Raw genomic sequence first — 16,749 nt, forward strand, 5'->3', positions numbered from 1 at the left:
GTCATGGGCTGGTGACCACAAGAAGGTCAGGACACCAAGGACTTATTGTCAGACTATATTGATATCCCTGGGTGTGAGACGAGGTGGTGAGACAAGAAGGGAGGTTTATGAAAAAATCAATATCAAATTTGTTTTGGTAGGGCTTTACAAGGAGACCTTTTAAAAATCATATAAACCGGTGCATCATCAGAATCAATTTGTACTCTGTCACATCCCTCCTGGGGTCTGCTCTCTGACAAAAAGAAGATAGGCAAAAAATGTAAAGTTGACAAAGCAATTAAAATAATGAATGTGCTGTGTTTGGGAGCTGGCACTGAAGATGTGAAAGAGCTATGAAAAGGCTAAAAATAGAACATGTGGTATATTAAAAAAGACGCGTTTTAAATACCGTCCAATATAAGGTTTTAAAATAACCCCAAAATTATGCACTGTTTCTATGCTAAATAAAGCACATGAGAATTAATAAGCATAAATATCTTCACGCTGTAAAAAATGCTATATAGATACAGTGATAAATACAGCTTGTAAAACACAAATCAATGAACATATACTTAAAATTCAGCTTCACAGATTCTGCTGACTCTAAATAAACTTCTGTTCAACAGTAACTTTAGCTACTTAGCCAACTTTTCTGCCAGCTACTTCTCCCATTTTCCAAGAGATTTTCGGAATCCTTTTAATCACTGAAAGTTCTACAGTATGTAACAACAAATAACTTCTGCCTTGTAATTGCTTCAACTTTATTTTCCAAAGTTTTCTTTCATTCAAGTCTTTAATCTGGTGAGGAAATGAGGATCAGAAAATGTGATGCAAACCCAAAGTTAGAATTTGGAGAGATCCTGTGCAAAATCCAGACAAAACTTGTGTCTGCCTGAAAGAATTGTGTGGAAAATACCTGGATGATGGGAATTTCTGCCAGCTAAATATTTAAAGATCTTGTTTAACATAATTACATATACATCCACATCTAGTTTATGTTGCAGATTTAAGATTACCACGTATACTTTCTCTAGAGTAAACTAAGAGAAAGGAAGCTTTCAGAAGATTTACCCAGCTTCTTCCAGACACCTAGCTTCTTTTCTTTAAAAAAAAAAGGCTTGATGACCCCAGAATAAGTATTATTCTCCATTTGAGCTGTCTGAAGTCAGATGAACCAAATCCCTCCATGAGTATACAAATTACAGATAGAGAGCAGAGATTATCTTCTTCTTCCAGAGGGCAACCCCAGAGTCTCCTGTGTATGCTGGTTAAATCACATATTTTATTTTCCCCTTAAAGGGTTTAAATAAAAGCAAAAAATTGAAACAAATACAGAAGTCTAACAGGCTTAAGAGTGTGTTTCTCACAGTAAAATAAGCAAATCAAGTAGATCAGTAACTGTCTGCCTCAGATGTTGGTCAGTTTCCAATATTGATCATTTTTCCAAGTAAATTGGCTTGGGTTTTGGCCAAATATAAGATTATTTCCCTCTTTTCCATCCCTACTTTGCACCTCTTCATCTACCAGCTATTCCAAACCCAGCTGTTTCACAGAAATATTTCCAGGCCAAGATGAATCTTTGCTGGGCTTTCAACTTTTCAATCTTTCTGAATCCTTTGGAGAAGCCCAGAAATATAGATTACAGTTTTCAAAAGCTCTTTCCAACACAGGTGCCTGGGGCTGACTGTAGGGTTTTAACCATGAGATAATTCTTAATCATCACCCTTATTTCAGCATATTTCAGTTTTGTCTTCTGGTTCCTCGTCCAGCTAATCCAGTTTATCATGACAGCATCATCTGGGATCTTCACAGGAATATTCTCACTCCATTTATGTGGTTCAACAGCTTCTGGCTCTGGGATTTCTCCTCCTCCCAGTCTTCTGGGACCTCAGTCAAGGTGGGTTTAAGGGACTCTAAGCAGAATCCCACAGCTAAGCAACCATTTCATCAACCAGCATTTCCAAATTACTGCTAGGATGGAAGACCACAGAATAAACAGGTTCTTATTAGAAATGTAGGGTTTTTAATATGTACCTGCATGTTTTGCAACTTTCTTGTAATATTTGCCAATCATGGCGTACTTGTGCTGGAAACTGAGGTTAAGAGCTGAGAAAATACAGACCAATAACACCATTTGGGTGTCAAAGAACAGTATGGCATCACCCAATCAGAAATACACATATTAAAGTCTATTTTGACTTATTGATTAGAAAAGGGTAGTCATTATGGTTGTTGTTGCTGTTTGGGTTTTGCTGATCTGCTGGTGGGTCACTCACTGATAGGAGCAAACACATTAACCAGCCTCTTCCTGCTGTTTCCAGCAAAGCAGGTCATTAATTTGAGCATCACTCCGTGCCTTCTCCATAGAAAGCCTGGAGATTAATGGAAAGGAGTCGTGTAAGTAGAACTGCACTCTAAAAGGATAATAAATGGAGACCATTCTCCTTTCTCGGTGATTTTCCTTTTCAGGACACAGTCAGTTGGTTCTTGTCTTTCCTCCACTCGTGTGGAACTCACTTAAGATGTGAAATAAGATGACCTCACTCCCACTCTCTGATTTCCTGATAGTGAGAGCTAAAAGCAGAACTTGTTTGGAGTACTGTGCATAGAAAGTGCTCAGATGGGAAAGACAAACAGTCCTGCCAGTTGCCTAAAATATCATATGAGTTTTATTGCAGCCTTTTAACTTATGAGGCATCTTAGTGTCAGTTTAATGTGTCTCTTTTCCTCCAAGAGTTGCATATTAACTCTACCACTGTCTGGTTTCACTTGTTTTACACATATTTTGGCCAACTTTTCCATTTTCAAATGGTGATATAATTAAAGGATGGAGGTTGGAAGGTTCTTCTGGAGGTCACCCAGTCCAACCCCCTTCTCAAAGCAAGTTTAACTGCATCAAGTTGCCCAGGGATGTGTCTAGTGAAGTCTTGAAGATTTCTATGAATGAAGATCCCACAGTCTGGGATTGAAGATCCCCAGCTTCAATATTTGACCAGGACCTCATGGTAATTTCTTCCACCAGCTAATCAGAATTTCCCATGTCAAAAATTGCCTGTCCTTGTGCAAAGGGACTTTCTCATCCCTTCCTGCACCAGGGGATCATTACAGGTGGTCTTGAGGAGCCAAATCCTACCAAGAGTTGGACATGGATGTGGGAGGAAGTGGGCAGAAGTAGGTTGTGAGTTAGCACAAAGGATAATTTTTCTACCTTAAATTCTAGTACGTTCTGTTTCTTACATTTAAAGAATGAAGGACCCATGAAATCTTGTATTTCTGTATTTCCCCCTGCATTTTCAGAATAAAAGAGAGGAAGTTTTGCCTAATTATGCCTGTGGAATACTACAGACACAACAATTAAACCGTGTGAAATTGGATCTTCGCTTGCCCTTTATCTTGGCCAGAGAATAGACTGCAGTGGAGAATCTTTTCCATTTTTCACACATTAATCATATTTGTGGTTTGAAACATCCCAGGCCAATAATGTCCTTAGGACTTGAAATATTTAAAGAGGAATTGCCCTTTGTTCTATACAGGGCCAGCAGAAGTTTTAACAGCTTCTGCCTTTGCAAAGCAAACTGAACAATGCAAGAGGCAGCAAATCTTCATTTTTTAATATGTCAGGCTGTGTAAGGGCTGTGCTTGTAATAAAAATATGCACAATATGGCCAACAGAGTTAATTAATTTTCCTGTGGGGTATTTAAACACCAAAACAATGTTCTTGTGTAAAGGACAGTCTTGTTAACCTGCCTACAGTATATTGTATTGACTTGCTCTCAGCAATAAAACACAATCTGCAAAGAATGCAGCCATCCCAACAGTTTACCTTTACCCCTGTCCTTTTCTCTTTTTTTCTCACTGATGCTTGAAAAGTGTCTTTGCCTTTCTGCCTGAATAGCAGGCTTTGAGCAAAGTTATTTTGCAGGCAGGCCTGTGACTGATGGATGAAGTTTTTAGGGCTCCATACCTGCAGCTACAGCACTTGCTACTTATGGTGGCAGAGGAGATGATAAAGACACAAGTCTTTTATTTATTCTCCTCCTCACCCTAATTTAAGGCCTATTCCTCTGTCAGCTACTTGTCTCTGCCAGCAGTGAATCAAACAAGAGCTTCCCTGGATATATTAAGTGCATCTGCACAGCAGCATTGGCATTTGAGCAGCTCTGCAGCAGGCTTGTTCCACTGCAAAGCAGCTCTGAATAAAGCAGCTTTTTAGCTCACAAGCCATTGCAGAATAAAAGATAACAAAGCATTTTGTTAGAAATAAAGCCGAGGGAGTGTGTCCTACATTAAATATGTCCTGAAGGCTTGCATTTATTTTAAAATGTCCAACTTGGCTCCTGGGAACTGAAGCCCCTAGTGTGATCCTTGCCTCACTCAGCACACAGGGCTGATACAGAAGATGCTCTCTGCAAGCCACAGCTCCTGCTGGTCTGCAGAACACTGGAACAGGGACTCACAGACACGTGATGTACATATTTACACACATATGTGTGTGTGAAAATACATATATTTATATGTCCACACACATACCTGCACCCAGAAACAGCAGGATCATGGAATCACAGAATGGTTTGGGCTGGAAGAAACCCTAAAGATGATCTGTGCTGGGGGCAGGGACAGCTTTCAGAACTCTACCTGTACACATCAGCAATTGATAAAAAGCACAAACACCTCCAAATGCCTCTACCTTGGGCTAAAGCATAATTCCATACATACCCCTGCATAATGAACACCACAAAAATACAGCAGTAAAATTCTGTTCAGGCCAAGATCAGAAAAAAACCCCAACTGTTCTTGTCATTGTCCATCTCTGAGTTGCTCCAAACAGTAACCACACAATAGGAAGTTTTGTATGTGAGTGACCCACATAGTAGAGAAAAATATTTTTAGCTGAGGATGTTTATTTTCTTGGGGATGTAAATATAGGAAAAAATGTTGCTAGCAAAGCCCCAGGAAGAAGCACTGCAGCTTTGTGCATGGCAAGTAGCTGGAGAAGGCAGCAGCACCATCTGGTGTTCTCTCCAAGCCCCCAGAGAAGTGCCTGCTCCCCACTCAGAGCTGTCCTCTAAAAATCCCATTTCTTGAACCACTGAGGGCCACAGAAATGTATGAACTGTGATGGAAAAATCTCCAGCTGGTTTACGTTTAAAGGTGGGCTAAAGATAGTTTGGGTTGCTACATGTATGAAAGTGATGGATTTAGGAGGCAGTAATCCCAGAACATAAATCATAGAATCATATAATGGGACTTTTGGAAATTTTTGGAACAATATTTTCCTTGTCTATTAAACCAATAATGCTTTTTTTTTTTTTACCTTTGGTGGGAAGTCCTGCTTAAAACTGAAATGCAAACCTTGGGTAAAACCTAAATCCAAACCTCAGATTGAAAATAAATAAGTATTCTTTTCAATCCACATGAAAATAAATATGCATGGTTATTTAGAAGGAGCAATTGACCCTTGTGGTTAAGAATTGCTGGATTTCTTTGTGATCCAGAAAGGAAGAAAGATAACCTGATATTCAGTTCCAATTTCTTCCTGTCACTTTCTCACCAAGTAATAGCATGTAGAGCTAGAGTGGGCAAATACTTCAGGCATAAATAAGCCTATTCAAAAGCAAATATGTTTGTTTATAAGTCATTATGTTCCTTCACACATGAATACTCAAGCCAAAAAGGCAGGAACTTAGATGAAAACAGGGAATATAAATACATGCCTCCAGCTGCAACAGGGCTCCTGCAGCTGGTCCTGGGAAATGTAACTTGGTACATTCTAAACTAACCAAACATTGAAAAATACTCCACCTCAGCTGTGTGTTTTTGAAATTATTTGTAAGCCAGTGCTCTGCAATAGGTTTTAAACAACAGTTTGATAGGTGGGATAAACCAAACCCAATTATCTCTGTAGCTCTAGGATCTCCCTTTGGTCTTGCTCAGGGTGAGCGAAGGGCAGGAGAGGAAGCATCAGGGAAACATCAAGGATTGGTATCTGTAAATACTCTGCCAGCCCTACAGAGAGGTGCTGTGGGACTTACTGTGGGGTAGGGGTGGGAGCAGAAGACGGTGTATTTGCGGATGATGCCGTTCAGCTTCAGGGGAGGCAGCCAGGACACAAACACCGTGGAGGCTGAGGCAGCAGCTGCTTTAACTCCAGCAGGAGGACCTGGGACTGGAAAAGCAAAGTGTGTTAGAGTGGCTCAAGGCAGGCATTCAGTCACCCCAGTGTAGCAGAGGAGTTGAGAGGGAAAGGGGAGCTTTGGTGGCTGTGTCCACATGGAGTGGGATGGACACTCTGTGTTAGGGAGCAGCCTGAAGATTTGGAGCTGTGACCCCATCCTGAAAAGGGGAGAGGATATTCTTCAGAAGTTCCCAAAGCAGAACCTGCCACTGATGGTTCAACTTCTGTGAAGTATCCCCTCCAGCCTGCCTAGAATCATAGCATGGGCTCCAGAATGGTTTGGGTTGGAAGGGAACTAAATATCATCCAGTTCTACCCCCCTGCTATGGGCAGAGACACCTTCCACTAGCCCAGGCTGCTCAGAGCTCCATCCAACCTGGTCTTGGACACTTCCAAGGATGGGGCATCCACTGAGAAACCTGTGCCTCACCACCCTCACAGTAAAGAATTTCTTCCCTAGATCCAACCTAAATTTTCCCTCGTTTGGTTGGAACCCAAATGCACACATAAAAATACCTTGTCAATAGTCACTGAGTCTGCCAAACAACACTTTATTATAAATTGCCAGTTTTGAACACATAACCCACACCAAACAGTTATAAATAACACACATGTGGACAGTTTAATGGCCATCCAGAGCAGAGCTGTGGATTTAATGAAGTGCAGTGGAAATGAGAAGTTCACACTGCCTGATGTGACCCATGGCCAGCAAGTTGTCACCATGTGTGAGCAGAAATCTGCCCACACAGAGTCCTTGTTCCTCACGCTGCCCTCAACAGCTCACACCTCTCTCTGGCCCTACAGCATGTGAACACAGATCTGCTTCTCTAATTACAGCAGCTATCTATGTAAGCCATCAAAATTATCATAGAGAAAGAGGAAAAAAATCCAAATCTCCTGTCTATAACCATGCAGAAAAAGCTTCAGCTCAGAAAGGCTAAAATCTTGCTGTGTAATCTCAGCTACATCCCTTTGCAGCCTTGCCTTTTGAGAAAGGTTTTAATTTCATGAGCATATGTTGTTTTTCAAACACACATTACACTGTCCAATGTTCTCCAACTTTGGAAACATTCTTTCACTAACGTGCAAAATTGCTAGATTTTTCTTTCCCTGCATGCTGGAATACCACATTCCACACAAGCTTGTTCTTAAAACAGCAAGGGCTACATTTAACATCAGAATAAATGGGTTTAAAATTTCCTGAAAAAAACACACTTTGTGAGAAGATATTTGAAAATATTTTAAAAACTGTGAAAATAAGTAATTTGAAAGATATTTTAGCACTGCATGTGGTTGATATTAGTGTCAAAACAGTAAAATAGATCTGCTGCATTGATAATTGCTACATATGTTATTAAAGACAAAATGAAACACTTTTCTGGACTCTGTTCTCTACAGAACCACTGCTTCACGAGGCTTCTTACACTTTTGTCTAATTTCAAGTAAAACAACCAAAATCTTAAAGTTCCCAATGGAATTGCCATTGTAATTCTTGATCAGCTTTCTTTACTTCCACAGAAAACAGTAATTGTGCAGTAGAGATACAAAATCCCTTGTCCAGCAAGCTGATATTTATAGATAAATTCTGCCTCTTTGTTCTGTCTCATTTAAGCAAGCAGACATTACAGAACTTTGCCCACAAAGAGCAGCCAGCCAGCCCAGGATCCAAATTAGCTCAGCTTTGTGTAAAAATAATGTGAGGAGACCCTCAATGCTATATCTGCACAGGTGCTCCTGGAAGATGTGAGCAAACTGACAGGCACCACTCAGTGCAACATCTCTGAATGTGCATTTTCTATTTATAGTGTGCTCAGAGAGCTAATTAGGCATCAAGTGAGGACGTCATGATGATAATTGCATGCAAAGCCAGCCCCTCGCTGCAAAGGGGCTAATTCAGTTAGCAGCTCCATCCAATGCAGAGTAAATATTGATGCTTGACAGCATCCAACTTGTTATTTATTCCCAGCTCATTAGAAATGCTATTTCCTCCTGCTGCTGAAGAGTGAAAGCTGGCTCTCCAGGGTAATTACCTAACCCACAGGAGGATTCCTTTATGGATAGCAATGTTTTCTGGAAATCGCTGCAAATAGATGGATGAGGTTAATGCAATTTATTGTTAAATTAGGGTGGGATCTATAGGGACAGGTTCTGATGGTAATTGGTCGTGGCTGTCGACTGTTGAGGGATTAACTCAGAATTCATTTGGCATTTTCTAGTCAATGGACCTATGTGGGAAACTTTCCTTGGCATTGCTGTGTTGCTGTCTGGTGTGGGATCAGCAGAAAGAGGGGCCAGAAGGAAAGTCAGGAAGCCATGCAGCCAAATTTCCAGCAGAAGGACACCTCCACCTCACTGGGCTGGAATCAGGCAACAGATTTTGCAGTGGTGCAAAAATTATTCCGAATATCCATTTATTAGTCCTCTTTTTGCTGAACTGCTGGGTTGTGCACATGAAAATGACTGTGTCTCATTCCACTGTGAGTGTGGAAGTGTTTGCATTTCCTTTGAAAGAATCTCATCTTAGCTGCAGAATCTCATCTGGTGCCTTACAGACCACCACTGTCCTCTGTCCAGAGCATAAAGTCTTTGGTCAAACCCATCCCCTGGACCTCATATGAGTTATTTCAGCATTAACAGCAACATTTCTGACTAAACTGGGTTCCTTGAGCCTCTGAAGAAGTTGTAGAGTAATGTGGTGCCTGCCTTATCCTGGAGAGGGAAATCCTGAGTCTTGCCAAGCAAAATTAAGGTATTTTCCCTCACTGCCATTGCATCCTCAGCCTTATGGCTTCAGTCATTATAAGCCAGCAGTATCAGCAGACCTGAGCTGTCTTATTGAATTCTCCATGGGCCTTTATTTAGCACACTGATTCCCACAGATCCCAGAGAGACAAACTGAATGTGCACAATGCCAAAATTCCCTTTTTTCCCCATGGTCACCAGGGGTAAAATCATGGTGAGAAGCTGGAGGACAACCTGGGCTGAGCACAGAGAAGCTGAGGATTGCTTCTAAACCACTTTGCAGCTTTCCAGGGAGCAGATGTGGCAAATTTAAGATCAAAGATGGCCTCATTCTCCAGCTAGCAGGGCTTTGAAAAACACGGAAATAGCATCCTGCTTTCATGTGGAGGAGAACACTTTGTATTCCTGACAGTGCAAGTGAAATGCTAAAGCAGAGCAGGCAATTATCCTGATACGACAGGGCTGGGAAACAGCATTTAGATGTGCCAGATAATGGGGAGGAGCTCCAGCAACTTTCTCATTCTCCTTTTCATAAGCAGAGAGATTATCACCATTTTTCTTCACAGTACTGAGCAGCAGGGAGGCAAATGCACAGATTGTTGTGCGTTTAAGAGAGATATCACTGATAAATCAGGAATCTGAATCCTGTTTTGTTTTAATTCTGCACAACATGGACTATTCCACTGCTGGTTGCACTTAGAAAAATCAAAATAAAATCAACTCCTGGCTGCTGCCTGTTTGTTCATGTAGATATCCCACCTTCAATGTAGAACTCTGCCAGCCAAAACACATCCACATGTGAATTTACTCTGAACTGGCCTCATGTTAAGCACACAATTTCCATCAAATCCTCCCAGTTTCCCAAGGGGAACATTTACTATTCTGTGCTTTTTGCTTCTTAGTCAGAAAGATAAAATTGGAGATCTTTGACACTGGGGAAAAAAAATGCATTAGGGGGTCATCAAGGGCAATTTTTCATCACAGAGCCCAGTCACCCTGACCAGCTGAACAAGCTCTGCTCCAAGGAGTGCTGAATGTGCACCTGACTGGATTCATGCTTAATCATTTTAGAATAAATGCAAAGCTTGTCAGATGCTGTCTGCACCTCTCATACCCACAGCCAGGAAGCCTTGTGGCCAGGGAGAGAAAGGAGAGGAGGAAAATCTCTCTGGATTCTGGCAGAGGGATTTAGTGCTGCTCTTCCTTCCTCCCTGGCTCTGAATGCCTGAGAGCTGGAAGCACAGCACTGCTAAAAATCCTTCTGTGCCAAACAAACAGCTTTCTGTGCACAGCAGTGCATTTTCTCCAAAAAACTTTTAAAAAATCCAAGACCAATGTGTATCCTGCTGTGTCACAGCAAGCCCAGATGCAACCTCTGACAGACACCCACCCCAGGAAGAAGCAAGTTCCTCCTTTCAGCTGTAGTTTTCTCACACTGTATTTGCAGCAGAGAGGGAATTTGTCACACATGCTCCCTCTTGCTGCAAAATGGAGAAGCTTTTGAAACTGCATTTTGGTCCCAGCAGGGGAAAGAATAAGAAGAGCTCCTTTAATTTTTAATGATTTATTAAATCGACTTTCCAGGTGAGGAGGATGAGCAGCTTATTAGAAATTGTAAAGTGGAAAAGGTAAGGGGCAAAACCACAATGAATTTTTAAATTGGACATTTTTGCTTGGCTTATTTTTTTACCAAGAGGAACTCCAAAAAGAGCAGCTTCTTTTTCTGAAGGCAGCTTTTAAAAAGGGGGGGAGGAAAGCTAGATAAAACCCATAAATATGATCACATCGAGAGGAAAGCTCATCTCTTGAAAGCTCATTTCCTATTACTCGCTCGAGTTGTTCCCATTTCCTTAGCTGATCAGCAGCAGTGTCTGACCTCTGGTGTTTAAAATCAGTATCAAACATTACAAGGAATCAAAGCACCAACTCATTCCATCCAGGATGACTGCCTCACACCCTGGATTACCCCTGTTTTTCCCCACTGGAGATTTCAAGCCTGCAGAAGGGAATTTTGGGCTGATGTCTTTAGCTGAACACCAACAGAGAAGTCACAGGAGGCCACGACTGGCTTTTCCAGCAGCAGTGGAAAGTGCTGCACCATTGATTTTACAAAGAAAAGTTTTCCCTCATGTAAAAAAAAAAGAAAAAGAAAAAGGAAATAATGATGTGATATGGCCTCATAGCAATAATGATGTGGAGGGCTTGGCAGCCACGTAAAAATATCCCAGATTTACAGATTTTATTAGAGGAGGGTGGAATATCTCGTGTCATAATTTTAGCCAGAGAAGGTCTGGGAGCAGAGATAGAAGTTTTCCCATTCTAAGCTCTGTTAAGATTCCAATTAATTTATTTCACATGCCAAGAGAGAGCTTATAAACTCACTTCAGAGCAGGATCTTTAGGTGCACTGGAATTAGTCCTATTGAATAATCCTCTACAGGACACCTTTCCTTAGAAAATTACACTAGAAATACCTATTCTTCTGAGGAATGAGGCACCTGTTTGGTGCATGGAGTTTGGCAATGTGAATGCTCTTTTCCTCTTTAACTCCCACACCCTTCAGGATGTTTAGATCCAGGATTTTGGGTTTGGTTTATGCTTAGCTGCAGGTCTCTGTGTATTTCCCTCAAAACCTTTTCTGCCCTTAATAAAAAGTTGTGAAGCTGAAGCTGAACATGAAATCATTATATTTTCTGGAACACCTTTCCATTTAAGTTTCTGGACAAAAGATTTAATGAATGGAACCACTGTGAGGCATCAGGAAATCTCTGAAAAGGTTAGTCAGGCTGCCTCAGGGTGAGTTATTGCTGAGCTGCCAGGAGGATTAAAGATGAGAGATGAGCCTTTGCACAGCTGCCAAACACAGCCTGAGCAAATGTGCTCCCCTCATCAGGACCTGTGTGATCCCAGAGATGGAGAGAGCAAAAGAGCCACTGGCAAGAATGAGGGATGAGCAAATGAGGAATAGATGGGCTAAGAGAAAAAGAAAAATAATAATTTAAAAAAATATATATTAAAAAAAATTAAATATATATATATATTTGAGGCTTCTGACATGAACCAGATGTCCCCAAGCTCCTGGAGCAGTGTGGGGCATCACCCCTGGCTCCTGGAGGCTCAAATCCCACTCCCAAGGCTCAGTGCTGAGAGCTTTTGTGTTCAGAGAGAATTCAGGGAAGGTTTGCTATGCTGGGATCTACTTGACAAAAAGTAACTTGAAAATACACCACGTGTTTTATATTTCTCTTACATTTTAGATCTTTTCATTGAAATAAAACCACCTGTCTTGGGTGTCCCAAGAGCATCTGACTGAGGATTTGGGTGCTCCAAAGTAGTTGTTAAGGACTTTATGCTAGGATTAGAACATTTAGTGTTTAAGACACACAAGTCTAGAGCTGAGCAATTTTCATTTACTGCATCCCATGGATACAGCTACAGCTGGGGCTAGGTGACTTTATAATGTATGTAAATTTTTGAATGAGTGCCTTAATATTTTATTGGAAAAAAGTTAATAACTTTAATCAAGTAATTTTTTAGTGGCAAGAAAGCACCAAAAATTCAAGTCAGTTAATCTACTGAACCTGCTCCCTTGTTAATTTTGTAAATCACATTACAAATAAAAAAAATTTGGCAAATATATTCATATATTCACAAGTGACCAATAAAGTGGATAAATAAGAAAGAAAAATCCATTGACTAATTTCCTTGAAAACACATTGTATAACTCAGGAGAACTTACAAATCAAACATTATTCAAGTAACCTCATTGACAGGACTGTGTGCATTTTTATCTCTGCCACAAAAATTCTTGATCCAGGTTTCCAAAAGAGTTTAGGGGATCCAAAAATATATTTGTACAGCTCATAGCATTTTCAAGGCATTAAAAAGGTTAGGGACAAAACTTCCCCTGAATTTAAAATTCTAGTCCTTCAGAAATAGATCAGTGCATGGTATCCTACTGAGGCGACCTGAAGTGATTATAATAGTTACAACAAAGTGATAATGAAATCTCACATGTCTGTGTCTGATTAAAAGTTTCTTAAACTTTCAGCACTAGGACTCGAATTTTCCATGCTTTGGTCTAGGAACAAAGGGAAGACATGTTTGTTCTTTGTTTTGCTTTTGAGGGAAGAGGTATTTGAAGGATATATATACGTGTGTGTGTGTGTGTATATATAAATATATATATATATATATATATACACACTGAAAATAATATTCTTAGGAGGATATAAGTTATACAAGATAGTCCCAGAACAGTCTTTCCTCCTTTCCACATTTTCATAGAATCTTTGAATGGCCTGGATGGGAAGGAACCTTAAAGATTATCTGTTCCAGCCCCTGCCATGGCAGGGACACCTTCCACTGTCCCCAGGCTGCTCCAAGCCCAATGTCCAACCTGGCCTTGGACACTGCCAGGGATCCAGGGGCAGCCACAGCTTCTCTGGGAATTCCATCCCAGGGCCTCCCCACCCTGCCAGGGAACAATTCCTAATTCCCAAGATCCCATCTCTCCCTGCCCTCTGGCACTTTGCAGCCATTCCCTGTGTCCTGTCCCTGCAGCCCTTGGCAATTGTCTCTCTCCATGTTTCCTGCAGCTCCTTCAGGCACCAAAAGGCCACCATGAGGTCACCCCAAAGCTTCTCCTCTCCAGGCTGAACAATCCCAGCTCTGCCAGCCTTTCCTCCCAGCAGAGCTGCTCCATCCCTCTGCTCATCCTGCTGCCTCCTCTGCACTCTCTCCAGCAGCTCCAGCTCCTTGCTGTGCTGAATTTTCAACCACTGCATGTTTTTGTACAATATTTGCCTGAGACAAACAAACATTCCCTGGAAGTGGGAATGGAAAATGCTTTCAGTCCTTACCATCCTCCTTAGTGCGTGTGAAAATCTGCTCACTCCTCACTCCATCCCCAGCTCGGGTAAAAGCCAACACCTGGATGCTGTAGTTGGTGTATTTTTCCAGACCATCCAGCTCCAGGGATGGCTGTGTGGTAGTGACATTCTTTATCTCTCCCAGCTCTGTAAAATGAAATAAAAAGGCAGTGGAATTATTGCCAAGTTCACTTTTCTCCCAGGTGTTGATACCTGCTGTGGAAATCTTGGGTGTACCAGACAAGTAACACTTTGTTATTACAGAACAGCAATGAAATATAATGAATTAAAAGGAATTCATTTATGTCCCGACTTCTTACCACTTGAAGCAGACCCACTTTTCATTTTCAAACTCCTTTTTCTTTTTTTTTTTTGGCAATTTAAAAAAAATATATATGATGAAGAGAATTGAAAAAAATTCTACAAGTAATGAGATTTTTCATAAAGAACAGATAACAAGAAGAGATTATTGCGAAACATCTCCTAAAGAAAAAAAATGAGGACGTCGGTTATCTTCATAAAGATTTTCTGGTTATGAGAAAGACCATTTCTCATAAGGAAAATGAAGAAAAAGTCCCCTTTATTTTAAAATATGCAGCAAGTGCTGCTGCAAAGCACTTGATGGCAGCAATACTGGCTAACAATAGATTTAAACACAGTAAAATCAGATTTACTTGCAGAAAAATGATGCACTTCATATGAATCTTTTTCTTTTTTTCAGCAAGATAAGAAGTAAAACGCATATGGCAAAAAAGCTTTAAACATATTTAGGGCAGCAAATAAAGCTGACTAAATGAAGAAAATCCAGTTTTAAGCATGGCATGAACATCATCTTTTCTCATCATGTTGTGGGACATCACACAGGAGCTTAGATGTGATAATATCCACATAGGATCTGATCCCAAGACTACAGACCTCACTGTAAACATTTCATTTGATGCCCTACATGTCTAAACATTTTGTATACTTCTCATACATTTTTAATCTTTATTTTTAAAGGAATTGGTGGTTGATTTACAGATAGTTTTGAGTCTACCATTGCCAGCAGTGACAATGAGCCCCTGGGTTACATTTCCACCCTGAATTCCCCTTTCCACACAAACAGAGGCCAAGATTTGCACAATTGCAGCTTAGAGTGAACTGTGATTCTGCTGCATGAAAGAAAAAAAGCTGTGAAAAAATCCACAGGGCAGGTAGGAATAAAGTCATGTGCACCTCAAACCTACTAATTTGTTTAATTTATGAGAAACGGCCATATGTGGAATAATCATCACAGAATAAATTGGAGATTAGTAAAGCATGGCATTTCTCCTTTGATCCTTTCACTCAGTCTCTGCTCTGGAGCCTATTTCCCTAGGAAAATCATGCTAAGAGTACAAAACACAACAGAAGAGACTGGCATGGAAACAACAAGCTTTTCCCAAAAACATTTCCTTCTTTTGCCCTCAGCTATGGAGATGAAATGCATCCTATCAAAAAATAATTGAAAGCCTATCAAAGAGGCAAACAGATAACCAACTGAATTATAGTGAAAAGCAGGTTTGGGTTGGTTTGTTCTAGATCCATGTCATCATTCTTTATGAAAAAAACCTATGCTGGAAACCCATGGTGGGAGATTTCCCTGAGCTTCCTCCAGGCAGCTTTGCTGCTCTGATAAAGCTCTAGGAAAAACTGCTCCTTCACAGGTGGACAAAGTTTTCTATAAACCAAAGAGAAAAGGGAGTAAAATGCCTTCACAGCAGAGAGAAAATTATGTCAAAGCCACATAAAGATTTTTACTTGGTCATAGATTGGTGTCTCTCACCTCCATCCAAGAGGTTGGCCCAGTAGATGACCCTGAATCCCTGCAGAATCCCATTCAGGGTTTCCTTTGCCAGCGTTGACCAGGAGATGGAGATGGTTTCAGGTGATGTGGCAGTGGCTTGCACATTCCCTGGAGGGCAGCTGGGCACTAGAACAAGATATTCACCATTTAACCACAATGAATAACTCAATATTCACCTTTTGGCTGTGCTTTATTTTCACCTCCATCCCACCACACGATATTTAATTACCATTACACATTTTTAACAATGCAAAACCTTTATTCTTGCTACAATCCACACGTTTCTGCAAGTGCAGCTGTTTTCCCTGGAATGACTTTTGATGTAAAGTTTGCCCACTTGCAGAATCGTTTTTTAATAGGCTTTTTGTTGCTTCTTTTGAAAGATAAATGTGTCCTGGCACTGAAATGTGCAGAACATTCTGTAAGCAACTTAAATATATTTTTTTTTAAATTTGCAGCCAAATTTGCATCTTTGTGGACAATTCTAATGTCTCTTTTAATTTGGCAGAGGGAGAAAAAAGTGGGCACTTCTTTAATAAACATAGGCCAAAATGGTCATAAAATATTTTCACTGGCATTTAGAAAAACTGGAAGAAGTCAGACAAATCTAAGGCATTTTCTGTTGGCCATTTGATGTCAAAGCAGTACAGCAGTATTAATATTTGGCATTGCTTTTAAAGCTTGTGGCATCTTTAATTCTAAGAGGGACCCAAAATTGAGAGACAACCAAAAAAAAATTCCATGAAAAGTTAGCATGCTGGGTTCTGAAGGAAAAAAATCCCATTTATTATAATACAAAATATATGCCTGTGTGAGCATACTGCTTTATGAGGTCTTTTAGTGATCTAGGCCTAGAAATATTTAGAGTAAATAAAACATAACAGCCTTTCATGAAGAGCCTGCCTCAAAACCTGTGGCTCTTGAGGATTTTAGATGTGTGATACTCCATTTTGTCCATGTAAGAAGTCATATTCCAAGCTGGCCCTGGTTTCAGTACACTGATGTTGATTTACAGTAGTTGAAAATCTGACTTGCACTGCCTTTAGGGTTACTATTTGCCATTTTACTCCTCTGAAATACTGAACCCTTCTTTTTGGATATGGGCTCATTCTCTTTTTCCACTAGAGGACTCCCTCTCATTGTTTGAGAGCTACTTG

General features: G+C 40.6%; 1 protein-coding gene across 1 annotated transcript in view; it reads right to left on the reverse strand.

Annotated features, from left to right (window-relative positions):
- Positions 1-16,749, reverse strand: part of DSCAM (DS cell adhesion molecule) — a 414,994-nt gene that overhangs the window by 65,214 nt on the left and 333,031 nt on the right. The window contains exons 18-20 of the mRNA XM_085040271.1: positions 15,572-15,718; positions 13,759-13,914; positions 6,013-6,146 (exon numbers count right to left, since the gene is read on the reverse strand). Of these exons, the coding sequence (XP_084896397.1) occupies positions 6,013-6,146; positions 13,759-13,914; positions 15,572-15,718 (437 nt within the window). The remainder of the gene's footprint in view (positions 1-6,012; positions 6,147-13,758; positions 13,915-15,571; positions 15,719-16,749) is intronic.

This window comes from Lichenostomus cassidix, chromosome 1 (assembly GCF_008360975.1).
Source record: "Lichenostomus cassidix isolate B80296 chromosome 1, HeHo_3.0, whole genome shotgun sequence".
Lineage (NCBI taxonomy): Eukaryota > Metazoa > Chordata > Aves > Passeriformes > Meliphagidae > Lichenostomus > Lichenostomus cassidix.